At 37.1% G+C, this 27,255-nt stretch overlaps 1 protein-coding gene across 1 annotated transcript; it reads left to right on the plus strand.

The window, feature by feature from the left end:
- Positions 1-26,115, plus strand: LOC136856044 (fatty acid hydroxylase domain-containing protein 2-like). Its single transcript, XM_067133610.1, has 7 exons — positions 1-384; positions 6,145-6,328; positions 6,980-7,083; positions 9,955-10,100; positions 18,448-18,629; positions 21,584-21,856; positions 25,704-26,115. The coding sequence occupies exons 2-7, from the start codon at positions 6,150-6,152 to the stop codon at positions 25,879-25,881; spliced, it is 1,062 nt and encodes a 353-aa protein (XP_066989711.1). The 5' UTR covers positions 1-384; positions 6,145-6,149; the 3' UTR covers positions 25,882-26,115.
- The last annotated feature ends 1,140 nt before the right edge of the window (positions 26,116-27,255 follow it).

Genomic DNA, 27,255 nt, shown 5'->3' on the forward strand with positions numbered 1-27,255 from the left:
TCTCCAAGCCACTGCCTCATCGAGGCTGACTAAAGCTTCTCAGTCTCTTGCAACATGAAGGCGTTTCCTTCATTTTTCCGAGTTCGACATCACGAACAACAACACCGCGGATCTTTCATGTTAACAAAAGATTACATGCGGGCGAACCTTCCTCGCTTTAGTGACGTCTGATAAGAGCTGGCCTTTAACCTCCTTGGAGCTAGCACATGCGAGACAAGCAGCAGCTCCACCCACAGCGGGACTACCAAGTTTGAACACTAACAAAGGAAACCCTTCGACTTTGGCCCATCTACGCCTCCGTCACCTGACTGCCAGTCCACTGCAAGTGGTTGCTGTGATAAAGCACTGCTGTACGACTCTCTATTTCGCTTCGGAACCATCAAGGTAAAGAAATGCAGTTTTATTTGGATTCTAATTTCGTTTTATCATTAGAGTTAGATATTATTTTATAAAGTAAACGACTGAATTATAAGTTTATACCATACACACACACATTCACTCACACACACACACACACACACACACATATAACACTTCAAGAGGTGACACAAAAGGGTTGAGACTTTTTGTTTTCTGCAAGTCTCTAAGGATGAAGTTGCTGGCCCCAAGCCCTTGTCTTGAACCCACTTGATGCTGGTACCCACTCACAACTGGGTCAACCAGCGGTAGGCAGGCTATGTCCAGGAATCGAATCACAGACCTAGACCTTGATTAATGTTGGCCAAGCACTCTTTCCACTGAGCTATGGGACACACTAACTTATAAAAGTGTGTACATGCCTGCGCATACATACGCACAATACACATGCAGAAACACACACACAACACATATATATAATATATATATAATAATATATATATATAAATAATATACGCATTTAAAATAACATTTAAAATCGAGTTCTATGTAAGTAAGGATGCCCTTATAAATTCACAACAGAAGTAAATATTATCATTATACTTTGAAATAACTACAGTAATAACCCACGATCTGTCCTTAATTCTTTCCAAGATATGCAGCTTATGATGAAAAACGACTTTACTCGAATAAACCCTTTAAAAATAACCTAGACACCCTATAAACCCATAAAGTAACCCCATAACATCGCTAATACTGTACTTGTACGATAAGTCTTTCACCAGTGAAATGTTTTGCTGTCTTTTTAATACAGTAAATTAATACATGTTAATTCTATACAATGTAAAAAAATATAAAAATATTATATGTCTTTAGTATTGTACATCTATCTATCTGATGGATGATGTAGATGTAATCGCTGAGCTGAAAGAGGAAAGGTTCAGACGACAGGATACGAAAGAAGAAAGAAGAGAAACAGAAAGAGACAAGAGACTGTTCGTAAAGAAAAGACAACTCAAGGAGAGGGGGTTTTGGTTTTTCAAGAGACGGAAAGAAGAGACGGATAAGCCACTGTCGTCTCCGAGGAGTTCATTATTAGTACCAGGGAATCGTTCAAAGACTAAGGGGAAGTGGCTGTGGAAGCGATTGAAAAAGGACAAGAAGATAGGATTACAACATGAGTATAATATTAAACAGAAGGATTGTGGAAACATTATTTATATTCATGTTCACAGAGATTTACATGATATTAATATACGGCCCCCAGCCCCCGAAGAGGGAATACTAGGTTAGGTACCCCAAAAAATAGCAGGTTCAGAAGACACGAACATCTTAAACTTCAAGAGCGTGAAAGTGACTCTGATAGGATATCAGGAGGTATATGATCACTTGAAAAAGGATCTAAATGAGTTATTTGCAAGGAATCAAGAACTCTTGGCTGAAAAAATAAAATTGCTTGAGAGGGAAGGACGCCTTGGGCAACGCGTAGAGGAATTAGATAACATGTTAATTCAGCAAGAGTTAAATCGCCGTAATCAGCTCCGAATCTTGAGAGAAGAGGCTGACTCTTATGTAAAAAAAAAAAAAGTATCGGTTACTGCAAATCAAGGGTTTGCAAAGAAAATATGAAATATGATAATACTAATCACGCCTTGGGCTGGAGGGTGATGGAAACCAATGAGCTGAAAAAGGCATCGCTCGGAAAGCTGTGAGCGATGAGAAGGAAACGTTGGCCCTGGAGGAAAAAGTGAATAATTTAGAAGCAGAAAACTCAAAATTAACACAATAATCGCAGACTATGAAAGGAGGCTCAAAGGTCCACAATACGAAATTATCGCTCTAAAAGACGAAGTGGTATTGCGAGACGAGAAAATTATTCATTTGAGAAGCGCTCTTGTGGAAGAGAGGTACAAGAATGAGATCCCGGAACAAAAGAAGAAAGAAAGAAGAGAAACATGAAAAAGACAAGAGATTCTTCGTAAAGGAAGGACAACTCCAGCAGAGGAAGCTTTGGTTTTTCAAGAGATGGAAAGAAGAGAAGAGACGAGGAGTTTATTATTAGCACGAGGAATTGTTTCAAGTGGCTGTGGAAGCGAAAACAGGAGTATAATATTAATAATCAGAAGGCTGGTGGAAACATTATTTATATTCCTGTTCACGGAGATTTACGTGATATTAATATATACCATCGCCCCCCTCCAACAAGGGAATACAGTACTAGATTGGGTGCCCCAAAAAATAGGACAAAATTTTGACTTGGCTTAAATTAGTAACACATCAAGCAGGCTACAAGGCTAAAAAAAAGGCCACCAGAGGGGTACCAGAAGGACACCAGGAGGCCACCAGAGCGACAACAGAGGACCACCTGAAGGATATGAGAGGGCTACCATAGGGACAAGAGAGGGCTACCAGAGGGACACGAGAGGGCCACCAGAAGGTTGGAGGTGACTGGGGGTTGCAGAAGGCCACCTAAGGGATGGCAGAAGGCCACCAGAGGGACACCAGAAGAATCTGAAGGGAGCAACACATGACAGAATACTCCATAATACAACAGAAAATACCAACAATGATGCATGAAAAATCAGCCTGATACAGAAATCACGCCCTCACTCAGGCCTTCTCCTGCTCGCCATGGCATAGGACGTGTCCTACTAAGCACCAAAATTGCTACTGCACAAACTACAAGCAACAGAATGAGACCTGCCAACCAATAGAAATTCAGCACTCCAGTGACATCATATTTTACAATTATGGATTAGCTCTAAAGTCTGCATGCTGTAATAAAAACTATTTATGTCAATTTGTAATCTAGTCCTGAAGACGCCGCCAATGGGTGGGGAAACGGTCCTTTGACTGTAAAGTAAATGGAAAGAAACGTGAATAATTTTACTTATTCCTGATGAGAAAAAGATATATAGGCTCGTTCAAAGTCTACATAAAAAGACAGTCTCTAAAAATAATGCAACTGACTTTAATAGGAATAAGAGAGAAAATATCCCAAATGGCACACACACACATATATAAAATATATGAAGTGTCCGCTGTAAGATAGTATGCTTACGTCACATTAAAAATGTTCAGGAAGTGCAAGTCAAATAAACAATTTGGTCTTTGCTACAGAAACGAAAGATCAAACTTTTACTGAACGATAGTTAGGGTTACAACATTAAGCGAATTTGGCTAGGGTTTCCTGACAATAAAGTTTTGTGTAGGTTTATTGCAATGAAATTAATGCATTCTACACAACTTTCCATTCCTCAATAATATAAATAAATTATTATTATTATTATTATTATTATTATTATTATTATTATTATTATTATTACTGTTGTTTCTTCTCTTAATAACAACGCATATTTTAATAATAAAGTAAAAATGATTCAGCAGACTAGTTACTTGCTTTTTCTGGCCACCACAAACAAAACACTCCAAGATTCACAGAGGACAGTCATAATGATAATGCAAGAATTGTACCATGATAATGCAACAATGAACAGCACTAAAATTAACAGTATTAATAATAATGAGTTACAATTCCCCGAAAAACAAGAATAGTTTACAGCGTTTTTACTAAGCGGGTATGAATGTGAAAACTAAAAGGTACAAGGTGGTGCCTGAATCATGCGTTTCAATTGACTTGAACGTGATCAGCGTACCTTAGGTCATAAAATTCTAACAGAGAAAGAGCGACAGGATTGCTGTTAGAGAATCAATATATTTAAGGACTCTTAACTTTATTCGCAGTGCCGGAAGGGTTGAAATAATGTTATCCAACAAAAACTGGATTTCAGTCGGATGGCGCGAGGCGTACCTTCTTATGGCGGACACCTAACATGAACACGCACACGCACACATACTGTATATGTACATATATATTATATATGTGGTTTTTTTTTGCTTTATTATTCCTTCTTCATAATTTTTCAGGAAATACAGAGCTTTTTCATTTGCATTTATTCTACAGTTACAATTAACTCATATGCAATATCTTGCAAGGTATGATTTCTTCACATTCCTTATTTTACGATCCATAACATTTATTTTTTTTTTACGAAGTTTTGTTATTCTGTCAATTCACTTTTCAATTTGTAACTTTCAAGGGATCACTTTTCTTATTATATTAATTGATCACATTTCACACACACAAACAAACATACACATATATATATATATATATACAGTATATATATATGTGTGTGTGTGTGTGTGTGTGTGTAGTGGAATTGCGATGCCAATAATTTATGTAAAGCAAGATGCATTACATATATCATACTTATATATATAATTACACACACATACAGTAAAGTTCGTTTCTAATGTACAGGCTTGTAACGAATTCAGGCTTATACCAAATGAAAGTGAAATCCCCGGCCCCAATGCAAATAAATGAACTTAAGATTGTAGTTATGTAAAGAATTCTTTATTACGAAATCAGGTACATAACAAACTATCTTGCACGTCCCGGTGAAAGTTTTATTACTATTAAAAAATACCTATTGTAACGAAGTGATAATTTTACTGTTAAACAAACAAACATTTTTTTTTCAGAAATACATAACTTCCTCCTTAGTCCAGAAGTCCGCAACTGACTTTTTACAACGAAAACTGGGTTTTTAACCGCTTAGTCCTTGTTTTTTTATGTAATGCGTAATAAAAATGTTTTACTTTAACATGCTGTGTTACTTTCTCATTCAAAGGTTTTAAATAAAGAAAAACTGCAAACAATTTTAATTTTATTTTAAACATTAAAATACATATCCATTTCTTAAACTGACGATGGCTTTTATTGAAATGTAAATGAGAAATCTTGATACACTAAGGAGGATCGATACTTTATCGTCTGGATTTCGTTCTGTATCAAAACAAGGGAGGTCATCCAGTCATTTCAAGTATCTCCTTTTATAAAGAATGATGCCTATAACGAATTGCAGACGACAGTCCCCTGGAATTCACTATAAACGAACTTTACTGTATGTATATATATTTTTTTCCAGGATTTCTTGAGGCAAGTGCCGCCTTGCCCTTACGTGCGGACGCCCATGCTCATGATTACTCAAAATCAGTTTCTCTTTTGCAAGCAATAATTATTCTTTCTAACCATTACTATCCACATTATTATTAAAATACTCTGAAAAGTGCCTCTTGATACGTAATCATATCTGCCATGACGTTTTATCTTGAGACTTTTTGCCACTGGATGCATAACAGAAAATAACCTCCTTGCTAGGAAGAGTCGTGGTAAAAATCTTATCACTTCCTATCTGTTCTGTGATAATCAGAAATGCCAACAAATCACTAACAGATATGCATGTCGCCATGTGGGGTCTTCCGAGGAAGAATATTCTGGCTATATGAGATCAACAACTTCACACAAAATACTTTTACCAACTTTCATACAAATGTTTTCTTATACAACTATTGTATACAGAATAATTTCATGAACTATTTCACAAAGAGGTTGTTTTTATCAAATATTATGTACAAAATATCTATAAATAACTATTTTACATAAAATACTTGGCAATCAACTTTTTTTTTCTTACACAAATATGTACATTATGCATAATTACATGTGTATGTTTGGAGGGAAGGAATAAATTCATGCCAGGTTAAAACCTAAACGGCAACACCTCAGCAACAACCTATCACCCAAAGTAGAGATACCTTTCCGTTTTTTTCATGATTATTGTGTACTGAAGAGCTGATTAACAAAAGTTATCTTTAATGATTTCCTTCTGATGACGAGAGCGTCTTGTTGTCCAATTAAGCACACATTTTATTTTTCAGGCATCATGGAGGACACTTTGATTCGACCAAAAATGGAGCTTTTGGAAGGGACCCCTGAAAATGAAAGGTCATCCGCCAAGGAGGTTTTGGAAGAAGGAACAGTATGGTCCTCACTCAAGAAGGCCCTTGTCATCATAACCACAACTTCTGTGGTACTTCTGGCCATGAGGAATACTGTCACATAGTAAGCCTTTTATATATAAAAATATATATATATATATATATATATATATATATATATATATATATATATATATATATATACATACATATACATATACATATACATACTTACACATATTTACATATCATGTTTTAAGACTTCCCGATGTCATGCTCTTCAAAAAGGTACTGTTTGACTGATCATCAGAGAAATCCCGTGGTTATGCTCTTCAGTAAGGTACATTTTGACTGATTACCAGAGACTGCAAGCTTCATGCTTTAAGAAATCCCGTGGTCATGCTCTTCAGTGAGGTACATTTTGACTGATTACCAGAGACTGCAAGCTTCATTCTTTAAGAAATCCCGTGGTCATGCTCTTCAGTGAGGTACTTTTTGACTGATCACCAGAGACTGCAAGCTTCATGCTCTAAGAATTCTCGCGGTACTGTTTGACTGATTATCAGAGAATGCAAGCATTTTCTGGTGATCAATCAAAAAGTACTTCTTGAAGAGCATGACCACGGTAAGTCTTTAAACATGAAACTCAATTTTTGCAGTGTAATACACTACATGAAAATTGCCTCTTCCCGAAAAAAAAGACTGATTACAGAATTGCAGCATCCATAAGCTTTTCCTCGTAATGTTCGTCGTTGCTGAGTTCCTTTTATTTCAGTCATCTTCAGCACTTCTGGGGAGCCTCTGGCAACTTCTGGCAGCACCAGTGGGATAAGATTCTTGAACTCTGCGGTCATGACGAGTTTAATCTCATTGTATATGGTAAGTCTAACCAACCAGGAAGACTTCTCCCCTTTTTCATATTGTACTGTTAACATCCGTAATAAAATATCGAGCATACGTAAAAATGCAAAAAATGTTGAAAGCCGTCAAATGAATTTATTTAGATTATTTCTATATATTTTGTTTGGCTTTACGCATTCATCCTTCGCTAACTATTATTATGATTATTCAGATGAACCCTATCCATATGGAACAAGCCCACAGGGGCCACTGACTTGAAATTCAAACTTCCAAAGGATATGGTGTTCATTTGAAGAAGTAACAGAAGGTAATAGGTAACAGAGAACAAAGAGACCAGTTATTGTAAAAGAAAAAATAAATTAACAAATTAATAAATAAAGAGATAAAAATCAAAGTGAATTATTAAAACACAAGGAAAATTGTGTTAGGGCAGTAATGCATTGCTTCTTCGCTGGAAATTTTGAAGTTCCACTTGCACATCCTCAGGGAGACTGTTCTACAGTCCAACGGCGAGAGGAATAAAGGACCTCTGGAAATGAGAAGTTTGATAGTGAGGCACAGTTATTGCATACTGGTGCTGCTATTCAGCAAATCTGGTTGCTCTCTATAGGTAACGGGGATCAAGGATCAATTGTGAATGTGTATGATATCCGTGGTACTTTGGAATTTTGCACGAGTTGAACTAAAGATTTTTGTCAAATAAGGAATACTCTGGAATCAGCAAAACAAAACGAAGGTGATCTGGATGGTAACAGTCAGTAGGCAATAGATTCGGAATTCCGCCTAGATCCCGATTATTGGGAGGCTGGCAAGCATCCGACCTAAAGCTGTACCTCAGTTGGGGATTTATCCTCTGGAAGAAGGCTTCCAACAGGAGCATTATCAGTACGCCTGACTTCATGGAATGATCCAAAGTTCCGTACAAGATATTAGAGGAATTTGATCCCTTCAAACCGAAATCCCCGTTCGCTGACTTTTGGAAACCACTCCTCTAACGCCTTCCTAAACTGCTTCGGTCTCACGCCTTTCAAGAAGCGGCTCTCAGGATTCCTCCTTTTTTTTATCGGGTGTTTGCTAATTTTGAACAATGGTTTGCCCGTCCGTCAGCCAGTCAAAATTTTCAACCTCCATTAAAACTGCAATGGCGACTGATTTACTAAAGAATTCTTTATGACGGGTCATGCCTGCTGCTTTCCATTCCTTTAAACCGTCATGTAATAATAAACTCTTTCAACTCTAGTTATTCAACCGTTAGCAACATCAAGTGGTCAAGTGTTGCTTTATCTAGCGATAAGCGAATGTGTCGTATGACATAACATCTTGGAAGAACCTGTGCTCAAGTGTTGATAACTGGCCTCATTTCATATCCATTCGGGGTGAAGGTCAGTATTCTTATCTTATGTAATGAGGATGTACCGATATTGGCTCTCTTGAAGATGCAAACCAAAAATGAGCGTCCCTCAGTGGTTAGTCCAAGCATATCAGCTCTCGAGTACTTGATAATGATTACAGTATTTGTATCAGAAAAAAAGGTTATTAACGATTTGTGATAATAAAAACATAAAGGCTTCAGTTAATAAATACTGCAAATTGGTCTACCCCTCTCTTGTCTCTCATGCTTTTTTTCCTTCATTTCTCAAGTGGTATTACCTCCTCACTCAGCCTGCAAACTGGCTCTATTTCGGCCCGTCCATGCTTGCCTACTCCTTCATAAAAACAAAACATCTGGACGAAAATATTTGTAGAAATGTCACTAATACATGGGTTATCCTTCAAACATCCGAAATTGAACAATGCCTTCAAAGGCAAGTAAACTCGCAAGTCAAGTGACAATTTCAATAATATCGGGACCAATTTAGTAAAATGTTTCCAGTGAAATCTTTGGGCGTTCAACTTTCTAAAGAATGGGTAAATGAATTGCAAAACAACAGCTTTTGATATATCTGAAATACAGGTATCAACTGGAAAGACAAAAAATGACTTACATGAAAATTTAAAAATATACCAAAAATAAAACAACAATAATAACTAAAGCCAAAAGAAGACTATAATGAAACAAACCAACGTCAGCATCTAAGCTGCTCAAGTAGGGGAAATCCTCCCAAAGCTCTCTTAAACTATGCTATCGCACGCAAACCCTCTTTGGCCCAAAATAGCCACTGAGAGACTTCCTTGATTCCATGTCTTCCTCAAGGTTAACAGCATCGAACCATGCGATCCCAGTTGAAATAATCAATTCGGCACTCAACACATTCTACCGAAAAATATCCATAGTTCCGATTAGTCAGATATGGAGGATAGGCGGTTATATGTATGAGCGTACATATTTGAAACATGCGCAGTTTAACTTGTCTGTTTGGCTATTCTTTAAAGTTATGTATGTATGCATTTTGTATTGAGTATAGTCGGATTCATTATTATCATCTTACGTAGCTGCACCATACTGACAGTATGTGATTTAAGTAATACAGCAAAGAAGAAAGGAATAATGAATAATTACAATAATAGTTAGCAAATAACGTTAAGTAAAAACAAAAAGATCAGCAAAGGCTTTAAGGGTCACAGCACCCAAGTTAAGGCACAGCCCAAGTTTTTATACCACCAAGCAGAGTAAAGGAAATAAAAGTCAGTCAGTCATTAAGGCAAAAGATAATTTAAAGGTGCTGAGCGCCCATATTTACGGGGAGAGAGAGAGAGAGAGAGAGAGAGAGAGAGAGAGAGAGAGAGAGAGAGAGAGAGAGAGAGAGAGAGGAGGGAAAAGGGTGCTTGATCCAAAAGTGTTCCAGCACTAATATTCACCCACAAACTTCCACGTATGATTTTACGGAATTAAAAATCAAAAGTGCAATTAAAAATCAAAAACTCACCTGAACGTCCTATTCCCTACAGGCCCAGCCATTTTGAGTTACCTCGTCTACTGGGGGGTTGGTTCCTTCTACACTCTACTAGACTTGACGAGCCTCCATAAATTTGCTAGGAAATACAAGATGCAGCCACACACTAATGAACCCTTGCAGCTTCGGGAGGTACTCAAGGTGAGGAATAGTTGTGGTATTATAAACGGGTACTTCCAGATGTGAAAGGTAAGGGACAAGTAGTTTTAAGCCCGGAAGTATATACAGACCTTCCGGTGAACTATGAGGCAGGCAATTTTGTGTGAAAAACTGTAATGATAATTCAAATAATAGATCTATGAGGAGAACAGATTTATTAAGGAGACCGTGAAAAGTAGCCATTTTGCATAAGACCTATGGAGAACTGATTAACTGATTTATTTAATGTTCTCTGGCATCGGGACAACTAAGGTCAATGACGCCGATATCATTTAAGAATGACGAAATTTATATAAAACCTATGGAGGAGGGTATGCCCTATCTTGAGATGGCAGAGTGTAGTTTCCCATTTTCTGGGTATTTTGTTATACTTCCAGAGACATATAACTTGTAATTTCTCTCATTTTGTTTCCCCATCTATATTCCAATGTTCCTGCCTTATACTCCTAACGAGTGATCTGATATCTGGTAAGAAGTCATCGCATATAAGTCTATATTTCCTTGGAAGCATATCAGCTACAGCTTCTTTTGCTAGTTTGTCAGCCTTTTCATTACCAGACACTCCAACATGTGCTGAGACCCAGCAAATTTTACTTGAATTCCTCTGCAACTCATTAAAAAAAGGCCACTCTTGAACTTTTAAAACCAACGGATTAGTAGAGTTAAAAACGCTTAGAATTTGTAAAACACTTTTCGAGTCACTTAAAATAGTAACATTTCCTTCCTCAATTGTTGCACTTCTCTCAACAGCACTTAAAATTCCATACAGTTCCACAGTAAAAATATACTTCATGACAGGTAGTGTACTTTTACAATAAAAATCATTACTATATGCTCCAATTCCAAAGCCAGCACTGGATTTCGAGATGTCAGTAAATATAAAAGTTGAGATTTTATGTTCTTCAACATGGGGTTTCCACCTCTATCATATTACCTTTAGTGCCAATAAGGTAAAGGCAAAATGTTATCTTGGGTAACTTCAATGGAGGGGTGACTGTAACTTTGAATGGAAGCACATAATTCGTGGCAATATCAAGATTATTTCAAATCTGTTTTGCCCTGTATCCATAAGGTTTTAGAGATCTATGGTGTGACTCAGTACCTAAAATACTTTTTGCTGTTAGCAGTCTGAAAGGCTATAGAGTTACGGAGTCTGTAATCTGTACCAACATTGTGCAGTGGAACACTGATGATGAGGGTCCAAAGGTGGCTTGCCAGCACCTACTAGAAGGCTTGGAATAAGTGAAGTTCTAAAAGCACCTGTGGCCAACCTAATTCCAGCATGGTGTACAGTCTGAAATCTTTAAACGACTTGGTGTGGCTGATGAATATATTTCACACTTATAGTTCAGTTTCAAAAAGACAAGGGCTTTACATATTTTTAAAAACACATTAAAATCAGCACCCCATGATGTGTGCGCCATTACTTTCAATATGTTCAAAGCATCCAGACACCCAACTTTTAGGTTTTTCAAATGAGGAATCCATGTCATCCTATGGTCAAAAGTTAATCCTACGAACCGGGCTGCTTCTGCATACGGGATTTGCTGGCCTTTGATGTACAGTATATATCTGGGTCTGGATGAATATGGTAAAAGTGCACTAAAAGTTTTATTAAAAGAAAATTTAAAACCATTTAGTTCTGCCCACCAAGTAATTTTATCCACTACCAGTTAAAGTTTCCTTTCAACTATTGCCATTCATTTTCCAGCAAATATGACAGGTCATCTACAAAAAAATGTAATGAGGGATAACACGTTATCCCATTCATGGCTGAAGCACATGATGTCACACTCAGCACATTACCCTGGGAACTCCTTCTTGCTGGCATTTTCTCTCGGATAAGGTATCACCTACTCTGACTTGGGAAAATCAGAGAGACAAAACACTCTGACTTGGAAAAATCGATGTGCCAAAAATACCTGGATGAACAAAGACAATTCCCTCCTCAAACCTGTTTCATGTATAGCTTTAAGCACACCATGCCTTCTATCAGTGTTATATGCCTTTTCCAGGTCAAAAATACAGCCACATAATGCTGCTTGGATGCAAATGCTTTATATATGGAGGACTCAAGATGGATCAGAACATGAGTGGATGAGTGCATTCTATAGAAACCACACTGGGTAGGGGATAAAATACCTCTCTTTTTTAAAGTTCCATACCAATCTTGTGTTTACCATTTTCTCCACGATTTCACATAAACAGGCTGTCTTTTCCTGGTTTAAAGAAGCTAAGAAAAATGATAATTTCCAAATTATCGGGTAACTAGTATCATGCCATATTCTGTTCATTATACTTAATATAAATACCTTAGTTTATAGAAGCACGCTTTATCATTGCATATGGAATTTTGTCATGGCCTGGGGCTGTATCATTGCAAGTTGCCAGAGTTGAAGCAAACTCTATTTCAGTAAAGGGAGGATTGTAAGATTCCTCTCTTTCTGCTGTAAAATCGAGTAATTTCTGTTCTTCTGCATATCTATGCTGGTGTCCTGGAGCAACTTCAGATTTACATGATATACTGAAAAATGTTCAGCTAGGGCATTACTCACTTCAGATACACCTGTAATGTACTGACCATTCACTTTTAAACTAGGAGGTGGATTTGGTGTATATTTGCCTACTATTTTTCTTAATTTCCTCCAAACAGCAGATAGTGAAGTTCTATCTTTTACTGATGAAACAAAGGATGACCATGAATATCGTCTAGTTGCTTTCACTGCACGACAGAATTATACTCTGCATTTGTTACAGATGATTATGTACTCTTCTGTGCGGTGTATACAGCATCAAGTCAGTGCCCTTCTTGTAGTTCGATGCAACACAATTAGTTCTGACTGCCAAAGGACTGGTCACTGTCAAAACAGTCCTGTAGTTTTGGGGACAGAGTAAATTCCTGCTGTATGAAGCGTTCCATTGAGAAAGTCAGTAGCTTAATCTACACTTTGAAATTCATCTGCATTACTCCTGGAACTTCTTCCAGTCTGCTTTTCAAGCAACCATCGTGGTGATCTCTGAATAGATGGACTTTTATTGGTATTGATGATAACTGGTGCATGATCACTTGCATCCCAATAGTCTAGTGTTCTCCACTCAAAATCGACAAGGTAATTAGAAATTACAACTGAAAGGTGAATACACGGTAGTGTACCTGCCTAAATAAAAAAAAGTGTGGTGGCCCTCCTGCATTAAGGAGTATCACATCCTCACTTTCTATAAGTGATGATATAAGATTACCCCTTGTGTTGGCTAAAACATAACCCCACAAAGGATGTCCAGCATTCATATATCCAAGTAGGAGGCATGGTTGAGGGAGCTGATGAATCACCTTGATCATACATTATAGTTTGGGAGCTTCAGAGGAGTACATCGAGTAAGAGATATTTGGGGGATATCACAGCAGACATATGAGGCTTCCACCATGACAACCCATTTGTTGGTTGTGGGGAATCATATAGCTTAAAAATTCCGTGGTCCAAGGAGTATTATAATCAAGTTTACTTTACTATAGACATATAATTATGGGAGAGTATTCATGAATAATTGATTTTAGCCCTTCATATTTAGCCCTAGACTGTGACAATCTAACTAGTATATTCGAGAAAATAAGATTTATTTTCTGGGAGATTCTCTATGTGAGGTCTTCCCATTAAGATTTTTAAAATTTGTTAGAACTACTAGAAGATGCACTGGATAATGGAGGTCTTGAGATCTTTGGAGTGTTACCATTTTACTTGCTTTTAGCAATATATTTTGGGTGCACACTGGGGAGCATGATGGATCTCAACATCAACTTTGATTGACTCTACAGCTATCTGCAGCTGCATTTGCTAAAAATGGTGGCCATATTGGAAAAGTGAGTTCATTTCATCTCTTAATGATAGTTAGAATACCAAAATATGAACTCACAGTCATTATATGGACAGCATGCAATTTTTGCAGGCTTATGGAATGGAAAATATTTAAAATATATAGAGCAAATCTGCCACCATTTTGAAAAGTGTCAGGCACCTTGGAAACAGCCATATATTGAGGTGACCGGAGGTTAATTTTGAATATGGGGATAATAAAAGTTCTCATGTCAAATCTGTTGCTGGTACCACAATTTGTACTTTTTTCCCACCACCCTGTTCTACTATATAATGAAGTATGAAAAATTATAGGGACAATAAGTTTACATATCAGACCATGGATTCAAGTTTCAAGTATGGCTCTACATACAGGGGCAGCAGTTTCACATATGGGAACAATAAAGAAGACACTGTTGTATATGGAAACTTTTAAAACAAGTAATTTTATAAAAGGAAAATTTGAAGAAGGTATATTAGTTTAAGGGATCCATGAGGGATATTTGTATATGAATGTGATGTAGGGAAGATGGTGCAAATATACATACACACGCACACACACACATATATACATTACATAAGTGACTGATTTGATACTGAACCAAATAACAAATATTGAAAGTAATTTATTTTTACTAGGTATCCTGTGGATGTGCTGGACCGGCCATGTACTGACTAAACAAGGGTGGTACCCAGGTGGAGTTGGAGGAGAAGGAATGCCAATTCTCACCAAACTCCATTACTCATTGTACTTTCTGCCCATATTCAGAATGAAAAACCAGAGGGGGAAAATGAGGTAGGGTGGGCGAGTTGGATTACCTCTAATATGAAAGCCTATAGTCTTGCATACCTAGGAAAAATAGAAATTACTTAAAAAGTTTTGCACCACTAAACCTTTCATGTATGAAGATTCCCTACTTAGGAGAGGTAGTACCTGTAGGTAGAGCCGAGCACCTTTATGGAAAAAAAAAGGTACAAGTGTCACTGGAGGGCAGAACGGTGGTGCTCCACTTGCACCAACACGAGGGTGGGGCTTTGCTACTCCGCTGGCACCACCTTGGTGAGCAGAGCAGAGCTTCCTTCTATCCCTGCTCCATGTTATGGACCAGATTCACGTTTGACTAAACCTGAAGAACTCAGTCCCCCTCCACAGAGATGGAAAGCCATCAGTTATACATATAAGGGCTTCACCTTACCTACCCCTCCTTGTTATGCAAGGGGAGACAAGGGCTTGCATACTAGATTAGTAGAACATGAACTCTTAATGCCATTTACTTGCACTCTTTTGGATCCATCCTGTGCTCTGGCTCAAATGCTCATGGGTATGGGTCGTAGGAGAGAATGGATTGGTAAAACATCACCCCTCCTATCAGGAGCCGCATACACTAGCCAATGCAATTGAATAAGCCGTGGATACCTGGATGGTTCCAAGTAGTAACACTATTTGTTGAGCCCCCTCTACAGGCCCCAATGAATAGGAGCTGAGGTCCTTGTGCATGACATCCCTCAAGTAGAATGAGGTGAAAGTAGTCTGATGGTGCCAGGCTGCCACCTTCTTTACCTGTTGGACTGAGAAACATTTAGGGCATAACTGGGTACAGCAACATTTTGTCTAGCTCTCCACTAACGAATTCTCGAAGGGAGGGAACTGAGAAACTCTTGAACCTTGGCCATGAACTCTGGGATGAAGGAGAACCAAAAGACAAAGTCAAAGGAAAGGGTTCCTAGAAAACTAGTTCTAATCAGTAGTAATCAAATTAAAGTAGAAAACATTCAAAACCCCGTGGGTGGATGCCTTCAAATAGTATTGTAAAACCCAGTACTAATCCAGACCACCTCCTCAGCTTCGGAGGGAAAAATTGAGGACACTCTCAATCTCTTGTTTGAAGAGACAAGACTTGAGAGACTGTTCCTACTGGGGATAGAATGGAATTTATCTCTGTCCTACCAGAAGTTGAATATGATATGGCAAGCCAAAAGACTACCCCAATCTAAGCCAAAGCCGGTAAAGAAGTAGTGTCTTAACCCTCACAGTCCAGGCTAAACATATTAAGCACACCCCTAGACAGGGCTAAATTTAAGGATGGCTAATTTTAAAAAACTTATAATTTAAAAGAGGAGGATATGCATATGCAGAGGGTATAAGAAAAAAAATTCTTTCCTACCCTGTGCAGGGACTCTTTTCCAAAAGACAGTCATGGGAATATGCTAATTTTACCAAGTTATAAGTGTTTTTTTTTTCTAATATTTCTTTTTATTTTATTTTGTAAAATTATTATTACAGTTCACACAATATCATAACAGATAAGACCTAAAAGCAGTAACAAATTCTGAGTATATTTATTGTAAAATATTTACGAGATGTCATTGGATGGGAATTTTGGGCAACATTCCCCTATGACATCTCAAGGCAAACTGATCCCTCTCTGCTGTACTGACTAGTTATTAGAGTTGGGGTAAGAGTTGCCATGATTCATTTATGGCCCATGGAAGTGATCTCAGCACTTTTCCCACAAAATCCGTTCAAATTGTCTGGCATGAAATCTTGAACATATATGTACGTTTCCCAGACTCTAACACAAAGCTATATAAACATATATGTATGTTACCCGTCCACAAGGGGTTAAACCTGCTCCTTCCTCAACCTGACAGGGATCTGCTTCCTAAGGCATTCCCAACTCTGTTCTGAACCAGAAAAATCTCTAGTCAGAGAATGTACTAGACACAGTGGAGTCACTGTCAGAACCCCATTCTGCCACCCCCTTGCTTCATGCCCAGCAAAACCAATAAAGAAAGAGAGGAACAAGCCCTGGCATCTCTCCTACAACTCCCCTACCCACCACAACTTGCCGCGTGCCCATAAGAGGAACAAGAGTTTAAAGAACTCTTGACAGACAAGCTGCTCAGACCGTGCATGCTCTGGAGAGCATGAATGTCTTGAGTACAGATACTGTGCCGGTTCACTCCCAAAAACTCTCAAAGAAGGGTTGCATAAACCCTACACCAAGTGCATTACGCAAACCTCTGTCTCTGTGACACCACTCATTCTTGGTGAGAAGTCACTCTGCTCACCTGTCCACCACGACCATCCAACCATGGATGGAGTAAGAGAGCAATATATCCCCTTTGCCAGTGGTAAAACCAATCCTCAGGCCATGAAACGTCTCACTGAGTGGGTCACGCAAACCCCCTCTTTATGTGACTGAAAAGCTGTGATGAGCGGGGGCAACCTATGCACCAGGTGAATGAACCAAACAGCCTCACCTTAATGTGGGCCTGGGAGCTCACTGAGAGACGAGATGGGAGCAGAACCCAAGTCTAAGCAGGCTGGCACTGTGGTCCTGACCCTACCTGATTACCACCAATGACCTTGTGCTCCCATTTTTCCCCATGGGGGAGAGCACCTGGAAGAAACCTATTAAGACTTCTTATGCAAGGCCTGGAATTCGCTAGTTTGATGGCAGCCCATGTAGGGAAATAGAGCAGGGTTGTGGTGGATGTAGATGACAACAGAAGATGAAGAAGAAGAAGATTGATGGCTCTCCCACCCTTCTTTCAGCTGTCCTTACTCACCTCACAACATGGTACTGGTCTAGCCAGGAACTGAAGACTAAGTCACTCCCATCTGATGAATCTCACCAGCTAGGACCACTGCAGCCAGAAAACCCCTTTTACAATGCAAAGTTAATACAACTGAGACCACTGTAGCCATGAGTAACTACTTCAGAAGATTTTGAGGGCCTTATGGACTCCTGAAAAAGATGATATTATTAGTATGTGTCAGAGAACAACACAGCTGTTGATGAGCCCTTCATTAGAAGCTGCTATGTTCCCACCAAAAACAATCACAAGGTCAGCCACCTCCTAAGACAGTTGGTCTTGTCTTCTCTCCATCGAGACAATAAAAAAAAGAAAAGAAAAGCACTGAAAAAAATACACATCACTAGTGCTTTCAGGCATGACAAGGCAATAATCACATAAAACACTTATGACTGATAAATCACAAAGGAAACAGTCAGCACACATGAAAAGACTGAAATCAATAAACACGTCCAAGACATATTGTAGCCAGACGGACAATGGACAGAATTGGCTGGGTAAGAATGGGCATCCTCCATCTCCACCTGGGCACCAACGGTCCAATGCATGCGTGGAAGGAGGTTCCACATATGAAAGGCATAGTATTTGTATCCCAAAGTACAAAGCTTGTACTTTGGGAATCCAATATACCATAATTTCATATCAGTTCCTATCCACACAAATCATCCCTAAGCCGTTTCCTCTGATAAAAGCGGGGAATTAAACTGACAAATAAATAAAGCAATTGTTTGTTGAGATGATCTAAACTTGCTTGTAAACTGCTCTTAAACAAACATACCTTAATTACAGATTTTGTATATAACACTTTACACCTGCCAAATGTCATGACCTTAAGTATAATGCTAAAGACACTGTCTCACTAACAAGTTCTTCCCCAGACATTCGTAGTCGTGAGCTTCAACCAGATCATCGCTGGCATTCCATTTCTCATTCTGGGCTATTGGTTCATGCAAGTGAGGGGTTATGATCGCTCACTCCAGTTACCAACGTTCCACTGGGTGCTCTTTGAGCTCGTCATCTGCGTCATAGTCATCGAATTCGGCTTCTACTACGCACACAGGTTAGGTTACTTTAAGAATATATTGAACAAATTATTAAATAAAGTTTTGTATAATAGGATGCACTGAAAATCAATTAAGTTTGATAACCCAAGCTTCATGTATATAGTTGGCAATTTGCAACACAGCGTAAAAACTAAAACGGACAGGCATACTAAGATAAATTCTTAGTTTAAGGAACAATCATGAATGTACTTTCATCATTCACAGCAAAGTATGATAAAGTTTCAGAACTCACGTCGTGAAAATGAGAATATTTCACAATTAATAATATAAAATAATAGAAAGTTTCACAGTTTAAGAGCATAAACAGGTAAAACAATTCCATGCTGAAGTTCAGCATAAATGTTATTAGACAAACCAATATGTCATTCAATTCCTTAACATTCTCTGTGTGAGATCTTCTTTACGAGATATAAGTTTCGCTTTTGTGTAAGTCACATATTCTTAAAAGCTACATAAAATACATTATTGCCTACTCGTGAAGGATGTAATTTTAATAATACAAAGAAGCGTGATGATATTCTAATAATGTATGTGCCTCGTTGTTTCCTGAACTACTAATGTCTGATGTACAAAAATATAGAGAGAAATTACTTCAAAAATGATCATGAGAACTGTATAGTGATATTTAAAAACAATCCATGTGGCTCGGAACCATTAAAACCATGACAACCTACTTCAAGTTATGTACAATGCTTCTGAGTCTTCGGACCCAAATGCAGAAAAAACAATATTTTATTTCATGTAAACCTCTCTGTCGTTTCTTTCCACAAGACTTTTCTTGCATTTGCGCTTGTTAAACATAATTCACCTAACTTTTGCCTAACTTTATAAATCGATGTAAACATTTGGGCATTCTTCATAAAACTAACATTGGTTCGTATTTTTTAATGAAATACAAAAAACCCAATAATAACTTTTAGTAATTTGCAACATAAATATTGCTAGAATAGAAATTTCTAGTTATAATTATATATATTCATATGCATTTAGTTTCATTACCAACCATGAAATACACACACACACACACACACACACACACACACACACACACATATATATATGTATGACTCATATATATATATGTATATATATACATATATATATATATATATATATATTTATATGTATATATACATATATATATATATATATATATATATATAGTATATATATATATATTTATATATATATATATATATATATATACAGTATATATATATATATATATATATATATATATATATATACATATATACAGCCTTTTAATTTTAGCGCAGGTTCATGCCATAATGGTTCAGCTCTATGGTTTCTCAGCAAGTCTTCAGGGCTGACGTTGTTAACCCCAATTCTTTTCCTTGGCCCTGGCAGATGGTGATATCCCATGTGCAGTTCAGTGAATTGGTGGTTGCAGGGATACAGCCACAATACCGTCTGGAGACAATTATCCAAATGGTGGCTTCTATGGCTAAGTGGTGCAAAGCTCAGCTCTCATTTGGTACGTCCGTGGATAGCTCTCGGCCTACCACCCAATAGTTCACCCTGCTGGGGTCTAGGTTACCAATCTCACTCCTCAAGACTTGCTGAGAAATTACCTGATGATGTCATCTCCCCCATCCCCACCCTGGGAACAAGGTCAATGATAAAAAAGACACATCCAATCAAACACCTTATATATATATATATATATATATATATATATATATATATATATATATATATATATATATATATATATATATATATATATATATATATATACATATATATATATATATATATATATATATATATATATATATAATATATATATATATATATATATATAAATTTCTGACTCACGTCGGGATCGAACCCAGGTCTCTCAGGTGGAAAGCAAGGGCGTTATCCACTAGGCCACACAAGTCTAAAAGAAGTTGGAACCTGTTCCACACGTGATTGTGTGTTGATGATTTCTATATATATATATATATATATATATATATATATATATATATATATATATATATATATATATATATATATATATATATATATACTATATATATATATATATATATATATATATATATATATATATATATATATATATATATATATATATATATGTATATATTTATGAAGTTATTCAACATATCAAATCAGTCCTTCCACTTGACCGCTTCCTGGGCATGAAGGCCCTATAGTTCTATTCCTACTACCTCAGTTAACACAGCACTTTCTGGATCTCATTCTCTTCCCAACCCAGACATTAAAATGTTATGCACTTTTGGTAAATCTACCTTCTCCCGTTCCCTTTACAAATCCAGATTACCTATGGCATCAACTCTTTCTTCTCACGCTTGCTAGCCTTTATCATGTAGTCATACACTTTCTCACCTTTCAACCACCTCATTTCAAGAGTTTCAAACACTTGTTTTTCACCCATGTCCAACAAGCATATTATATTTCAAAGAGATAGCTCAACTACTCCTCTACCATTTGTACCCCTCTGCCAATTATACTTTTGGCTCCCTGCACGCTATTCAATCTTTGCAATATTATACAGAAATCACACTTTCGTTCTTACAACTGCTGTTCCGAGATTGACATCTTCCCTTTTACCATCATTTATAGCATTCACGTATAAATACCTTCATAAGCCATCACCACCATTTTTCCATTGTTCATTTTACCATTATCCACCTCAACTTTCTGTTTTTTGTTGATTTGTTGATATTCTCTTTTATCTGATAACTCTTACAATCATTTTGCCTATTTTATCAGTCTCTACAACTTCTCTTGATCATCTCAATGTTTACACTGGAATGTAGTTTTACATGAATGGAAGTCATCAAATTTTTAATATGTAGAATTCAATGTTTTTCACTGCATTGTATTATAGTTTTTTTTTAATGTCGAAAGTAGTATTCGAGTTCCTTTTATAACATGAAATATACTCTAAAACCAACAGGTTAATCCATCACCGTTCCCTGTATAAGCATATCCACAAAATACATCATGAATGGCAGAGCCCCATAGCCATTTCAGCATTGTATGTCCATCCTGTAGAGTACACGTTCGCCAACATAGGACCCGTCATGCTCGGACCCATGCTTCTGGGGTCCCATCCCGCCACAATGTGGCTCTGGTGTACACTGGCGACAATGAACACTCTGAATGCTCACTGTGGATATCATCTACCATTCTTCCCATCTCCGGAGGCACATGATTTTCATCACCTCAAGTAAGTCATATTTTGTGGTGCACTTCACCCTGCACTGATGCACCTTGAGTACTGACTAAACCTAGTGACTAATCCAGAATTGGAGACCAAGTCGATAAAGGTAGAACCTAAGAACTATCTACTAGGAAACAGACTACACAAACTGATGATAATTATAAATTTATCTCTTATGACAGTCAACTTTGCTCTGGAATTCCTTACCATCCCCTGCACTCCTAGAACATCTTAAACAGCTTAGCTTCCTATACTTATGAGGCAGACATCCCATAATTTAAAGGGATAGACTTTTCTATAATTCTTAAACTAGAGACGAATCACCTTTTGGTTGCTTTTAGCCCACTTCAGTCCCTTACCTTAACGTTTTTACAATGTATGCGGGTACATGTTGAGTAAATATGTAATTTATCAGCTAACATGAGTTTTTCTGGAGAGAACGTGACTCCAAAAAGCGAAATCTTTCCGGTTCTGTGTTCTTGAAACAAGGGTTAAGGTTGCAAGCTTTATGGCACTGCTCCTTCCATCTCTCATCATATGAAGGAAGCGGGTCATCCATTCAGCCACTAATTGTACATTTTACGCACACCCATTTAGTGCGCGCGCACACAAACACATATATATGTGTGCGTGTGTTAGTAATCAGTCCAGTATAGTCATAAGATATTTTGGTTTTGACGGCAATATTTGGGCCACGGGATCATTTCCACAAGAAACGTGCATCTTCCTGTTGTTGACTTTTGGAATGCATTAAAGTTCAAGTAATTGTTTGTGTTATATAAGAGCATTCTATGTACAAGAGATTAAAGGTGGCTGATTGCAGGTATGTTCTAAATAGAAATGTTTTGAAAATAGCTTGGAAATCCCTTGCTTTTCTTTAGTTTAGTTTTCTTCCAAGAATTATTATTATTATGGTGACTGCTTAATGTAAGTTAATTTGATACATTCTTTGTAGAGGAATATGACGACTCAATCAGTTTCATAACTCCTACTTGTGTGGGCGAAAAGTTTTGGGAACAGTCTTGACATAGTAGTAGCTATATGATGCCATCTAGAATTTGTCTCGTGTATAGTATATTTTCCCAATTAAGGATCATTTCATTTGTGATTGCTATGAAATTACATACGCACGTGTGTGTGTGTGTGTGTGTGTGTGTGTGTGTAATTTCATAGCAAACAAAAACAATTACTTGAACTTAATGCATTCTAAAAGTCAACAAGATGAAGATGCAAGTTTCTTGTGGAAATGATCCCATGGCACAAATATTTCGGTCAAAACCAAAATATCTTATGACTCTACTGGGCTGATTACTAAATTCAGACATCCTAGACAGGAAGAGTACCAAGTGCAAAATTATGCCTTCATGAAATGCACATTTACTTTGGCTTGCTCACCAACACATCTGACGAGTTTGCTTACATAAATAATCTCGTATCATATACCGTAACTAACATAATTATCTAGTTTCAGCTTATTAAAAGAAGTCAGAGTCACAATGCTAGGGGCATAAGAGAAAACATGTTTTATTTTGTAAACGAATCAAGTGTTTCTCGAGGGGGAATTGTTGTGTAATTTTATTTTCGGGGGTCCGATTGCTACGTTTAATGCTAAATGCCATCTTAAATCGTGAGTGGACCGGCCGAATTTGATTTAATTCTGAAAATGGAATTCTGCACGGGTTTTACATCTAAGGAGAATTATAGTATGTGATTCACTTTTTTAAAAGTGGTATTAAGTTGATTTACAAGTAATGTAAAATGCCATGTGCAATTTCATTTAAAGGCGAACAAATTATCGTCATTCAGATCAAATACCAAAGACGGACAGTTTTAGGGAACAGAGTCTAGCAGAGCACGTTTTTAGTCAAGATCAATGTGCAAGAAATGAAAGCTAATTTAGTTCTTTTAATTAGAAATATCAATTTTAAAAATATGTAAACTTTTTAGCATTTTAATCTGGAAGTGTCTGCACTCAATACAAAAAAACTGTTTAATCAGATTTCGAGGTTCCTTTTCAGTATCAAGTCACTTGTCATCTTATGATTTTCGATTGGATCAGACTGAATTTAGAAAAAAAAAAAAAAATCTAGGTCAAGAAAGATGGCTCAGGATGTGAGTAAAAATAATATAAAAGCTTAATGTCATAGGCTCATAAAACGAGACGAAGTAAGAAAGGAAACTGATCTGGAACTTTGCATAATAGACATAAAAATGAGTATCCAACAGTAGTTTTCAGTCCACATTCAAAGATCAGATGCTGCATCAAGTGAGAATCAATGACCTGCGTATCATCATTCTTTAATGAAAATAAGTTTCTCCTCAAAATAACCACACTGATGAAAAATAACCAGATTTAATTAAATTAATGAATGTTACTCCTATGTCCAGTCACTTATAAACAGGAAGATTCTCCTGATGAAATGCATTCCATTCATGCATAGCAATTTTTCCAAATTCTTCCTAGCAAAAAAAAAAACTTGAAAGCCCGAAGAACGATACATCTCAGCTTAAACTAGTCCTCAGCTCACAATGCCTTTGGAGCTTTCTCATTTTACGGTAATTTTTAAACACGATCCCGACACCAAGGAGCAGGTACGAACCGTAAACAATCTTGTCTAATCAAATGCTTGTTGTCTTAAGAAATAATATTACATCAATAATATTGTATAATAATAAGAATTTTCTCTTTCCCGTCTGAAAGTAACAAATTGACAAATTCCTCATATAATTCCTTGTAATACTTACGCAGCCATTAGCTAATAAAAGTGACTTAGTTCCTAAGTGACTACCCTTCTGGTACATTTATTGTTATAATTTTCTAAAATTTCCTGCTACTTTAACCACTTTGTCCTAAATAATTTCTTATTAAGAATAACTAAAACGGATAGATTTCAAAAAGACTCCATTCTGGTAGCACTGTATTGAGAAATTAACTGAAAGTGGTAAGTTCCTCAGTGCCTTTCCACCTTTTCCGTAATTCTGCGGTCAAACAGTAAATAAAACCCTGGCTTTCGGGATATTCACACGACTTGTCTTGACACGTTTTTTTTCTCGTAAGTGTTGAAGCCCTACACTGATGTAACCTTGGTATTTATTAATGCCCGTTAAAGGGCTATGATTTTGAAAAAAAAAAAAAAAAAAAAAAAAAAAAAAAAAAATATATATATATATATATATATATATATATATATATATATATATATATATATATATATATATATATATAATTAATTTGTTATTAAATAATCTAGAATATACAGGTTTCTACACAATTCAGCTGTAAAACGATGTAAGAAATGAACTCAAATGGTTTTACTCATAAGTACTTTATCCCTTTCTAGTTAGAAATTCACTAATAAGGTCAAAATCTTGAATGTTTCAGCATTACGTTTCTCTAATTAAACACCAGCCTAAAATAATAATAGTCTATATTTGCCCTTGGCTCGTTAGACAAGTTAACAAACGGAAAAGTCCAAATAAAATCTATCACATATCATGATTACTGAATAGTTTGCCGAACAACGAAGGGAAGTGTCCGGAATGGCAAGCATTTTACCCTCAAAGTTCAAATGGGACTCATTTCTAACCTTCAACACAGTCCTATGAAGAGTGATCTGCACTTTCCAAAAAATAACAGACATGCTAAGGGAAGATAAGGCCAGACCGATAACTTTACAGGGATATTATTCTTTTTAAGATAATCTCACGGTTTCAGTATCTCTAAAGAACACTAATTAACAAAGAATTTAACTTCACTGAAAATGAATGCATAATATCATTTGTAGTAGTAAGTGTTTTGTCGCTGTAGAAATATTATCATGACTCTATGAATATTACTACTATTACTTTCCAGATTCAACCAGTGCTACGGCGTTCTGGGAATCTTGGATCACCTGCATGGCACGGACAAGACCTTCAGGGCCTCCGCTAACTACGCCAGGCACCAGACCTTCCTTACCCTGGCGCCACCCCGCAAGATGTTCCCGGATGTAGATCCTGACGCCAAGGTCATAAAGGGCAAGAGCTGCTGAGGAAACAGTCCAAGGAAAGAGGCAGATATGACAGGCTGGCCAAAAAGCCAAAAGAAAGTATGTAGTGAAAAATTAATATACTGTACGGTATATCTGACTAAAAAAATACGGAGAAATTAAAGCAATTTAGATATGTCCATAAAGTTCAGAACAACACGTATTTTTATGAAGACAAAATTGATAGTAGTTCAATTTTCAAAGTATTTTGCTTTAATAAAAAATTCTAACATGAAATGCATATCATTGAACTCAAAAGTTCTCATAAGAATAACTACTTGCAAGATTGTACGTTCAAAAACACACACAACCCTATTCCTTTACTGTTAAATCATTTCTCAGTGACGTGATGCAGTACCAAAGCAGATGCATCAGATGAGGAAAATGAATTCCGAAGGTGAAGCTGTTTCCCACTTAAAACACCTGCACATGTTTATGTTCATATTAGATGACAAGGGTACCATAAATGTCTTGATCTTCAGTCTGGGACTATGGGCACCTCATGTTTCTGTCTCGGTCTAATAGGAACCCATGGGCACCAAATATTTCTCAAGTCCAAAATCTTACTTACTGGGACCTGTGAGCACCATCTGTTTCTTACACCTTCGGTCTGGGACTAATTGAATAACTGGACACCATCAATATTTTACAACTTTAGTAATTTATAAAATCAACTGCAATCTGTGGGCATAAACGTCCTCTGACATCTTCATTTTGGGGCACAAAGAAATAAAGACATAAATGGAAGGATTCAGAAGTACTGCCGATGACAATAAAGTTCAAAAGTATGAAGTACAGATAGGTGGGTGCATCGATGTATGGAGTTTTAGGATATGGCCCAAGATTTCTGAGAAGGATTTTCCATCAAGATGGAATCACCGTCGCTGCTCACTCGGAGATTTGCACAAACGGTGTACTCAACTGATAACAACTCATTACAATGAACACGTTCAAGCTCCTCTCACACGAGGGTGTTCGGTCAGCTCTAATTTAAGAGGAAGAAATAGCTTATTCCAGGTGACTCAAGATATATATGAGAGCTTTCGCACGTAGGCGAAGGTAACCGATTTACAATGCAGATGGGCTTGCTTCGCATCAGGTGCTCCCCACTGGACTCGAGCAGGTTGGTGGGTAATATTTTTTTTTTTTACAACCTGCGAAGGTGGGGCAGTGAGAGACTGCATTGACGTTTGGCCCGCAACTCCTTTATCAACTATAACATTTTCAGGAATATTATCTTACCGAATTTCCCGTGAGATTTCACTCTGTGAGTATGCAAAAATCTTAAAAATGTAGACCGTGGGCAAACAGAGAGAGAGAGAGAGAGAGAGAGAGAGAGAGAGAGAGAGAGAGAGAGAGAGAGAGAGAGGCGCTACT

Source organism: Macrobrachium rosenbergii, chromosome 3 (assembly GCF_040412425.1).
Source record: "Macrobrachium rosenbergii isolate ZJJX-2024 chromosome 3, ASM4041242v1, whole genome shotgun sequence".
NCBI classification, from domain to species: Eukaryota; Metazoa; Arthropoda; class Malacostraca; order Decapoda; family Palaemonidae; genus Macrobrachium; species Macrobrachium rosenbergii.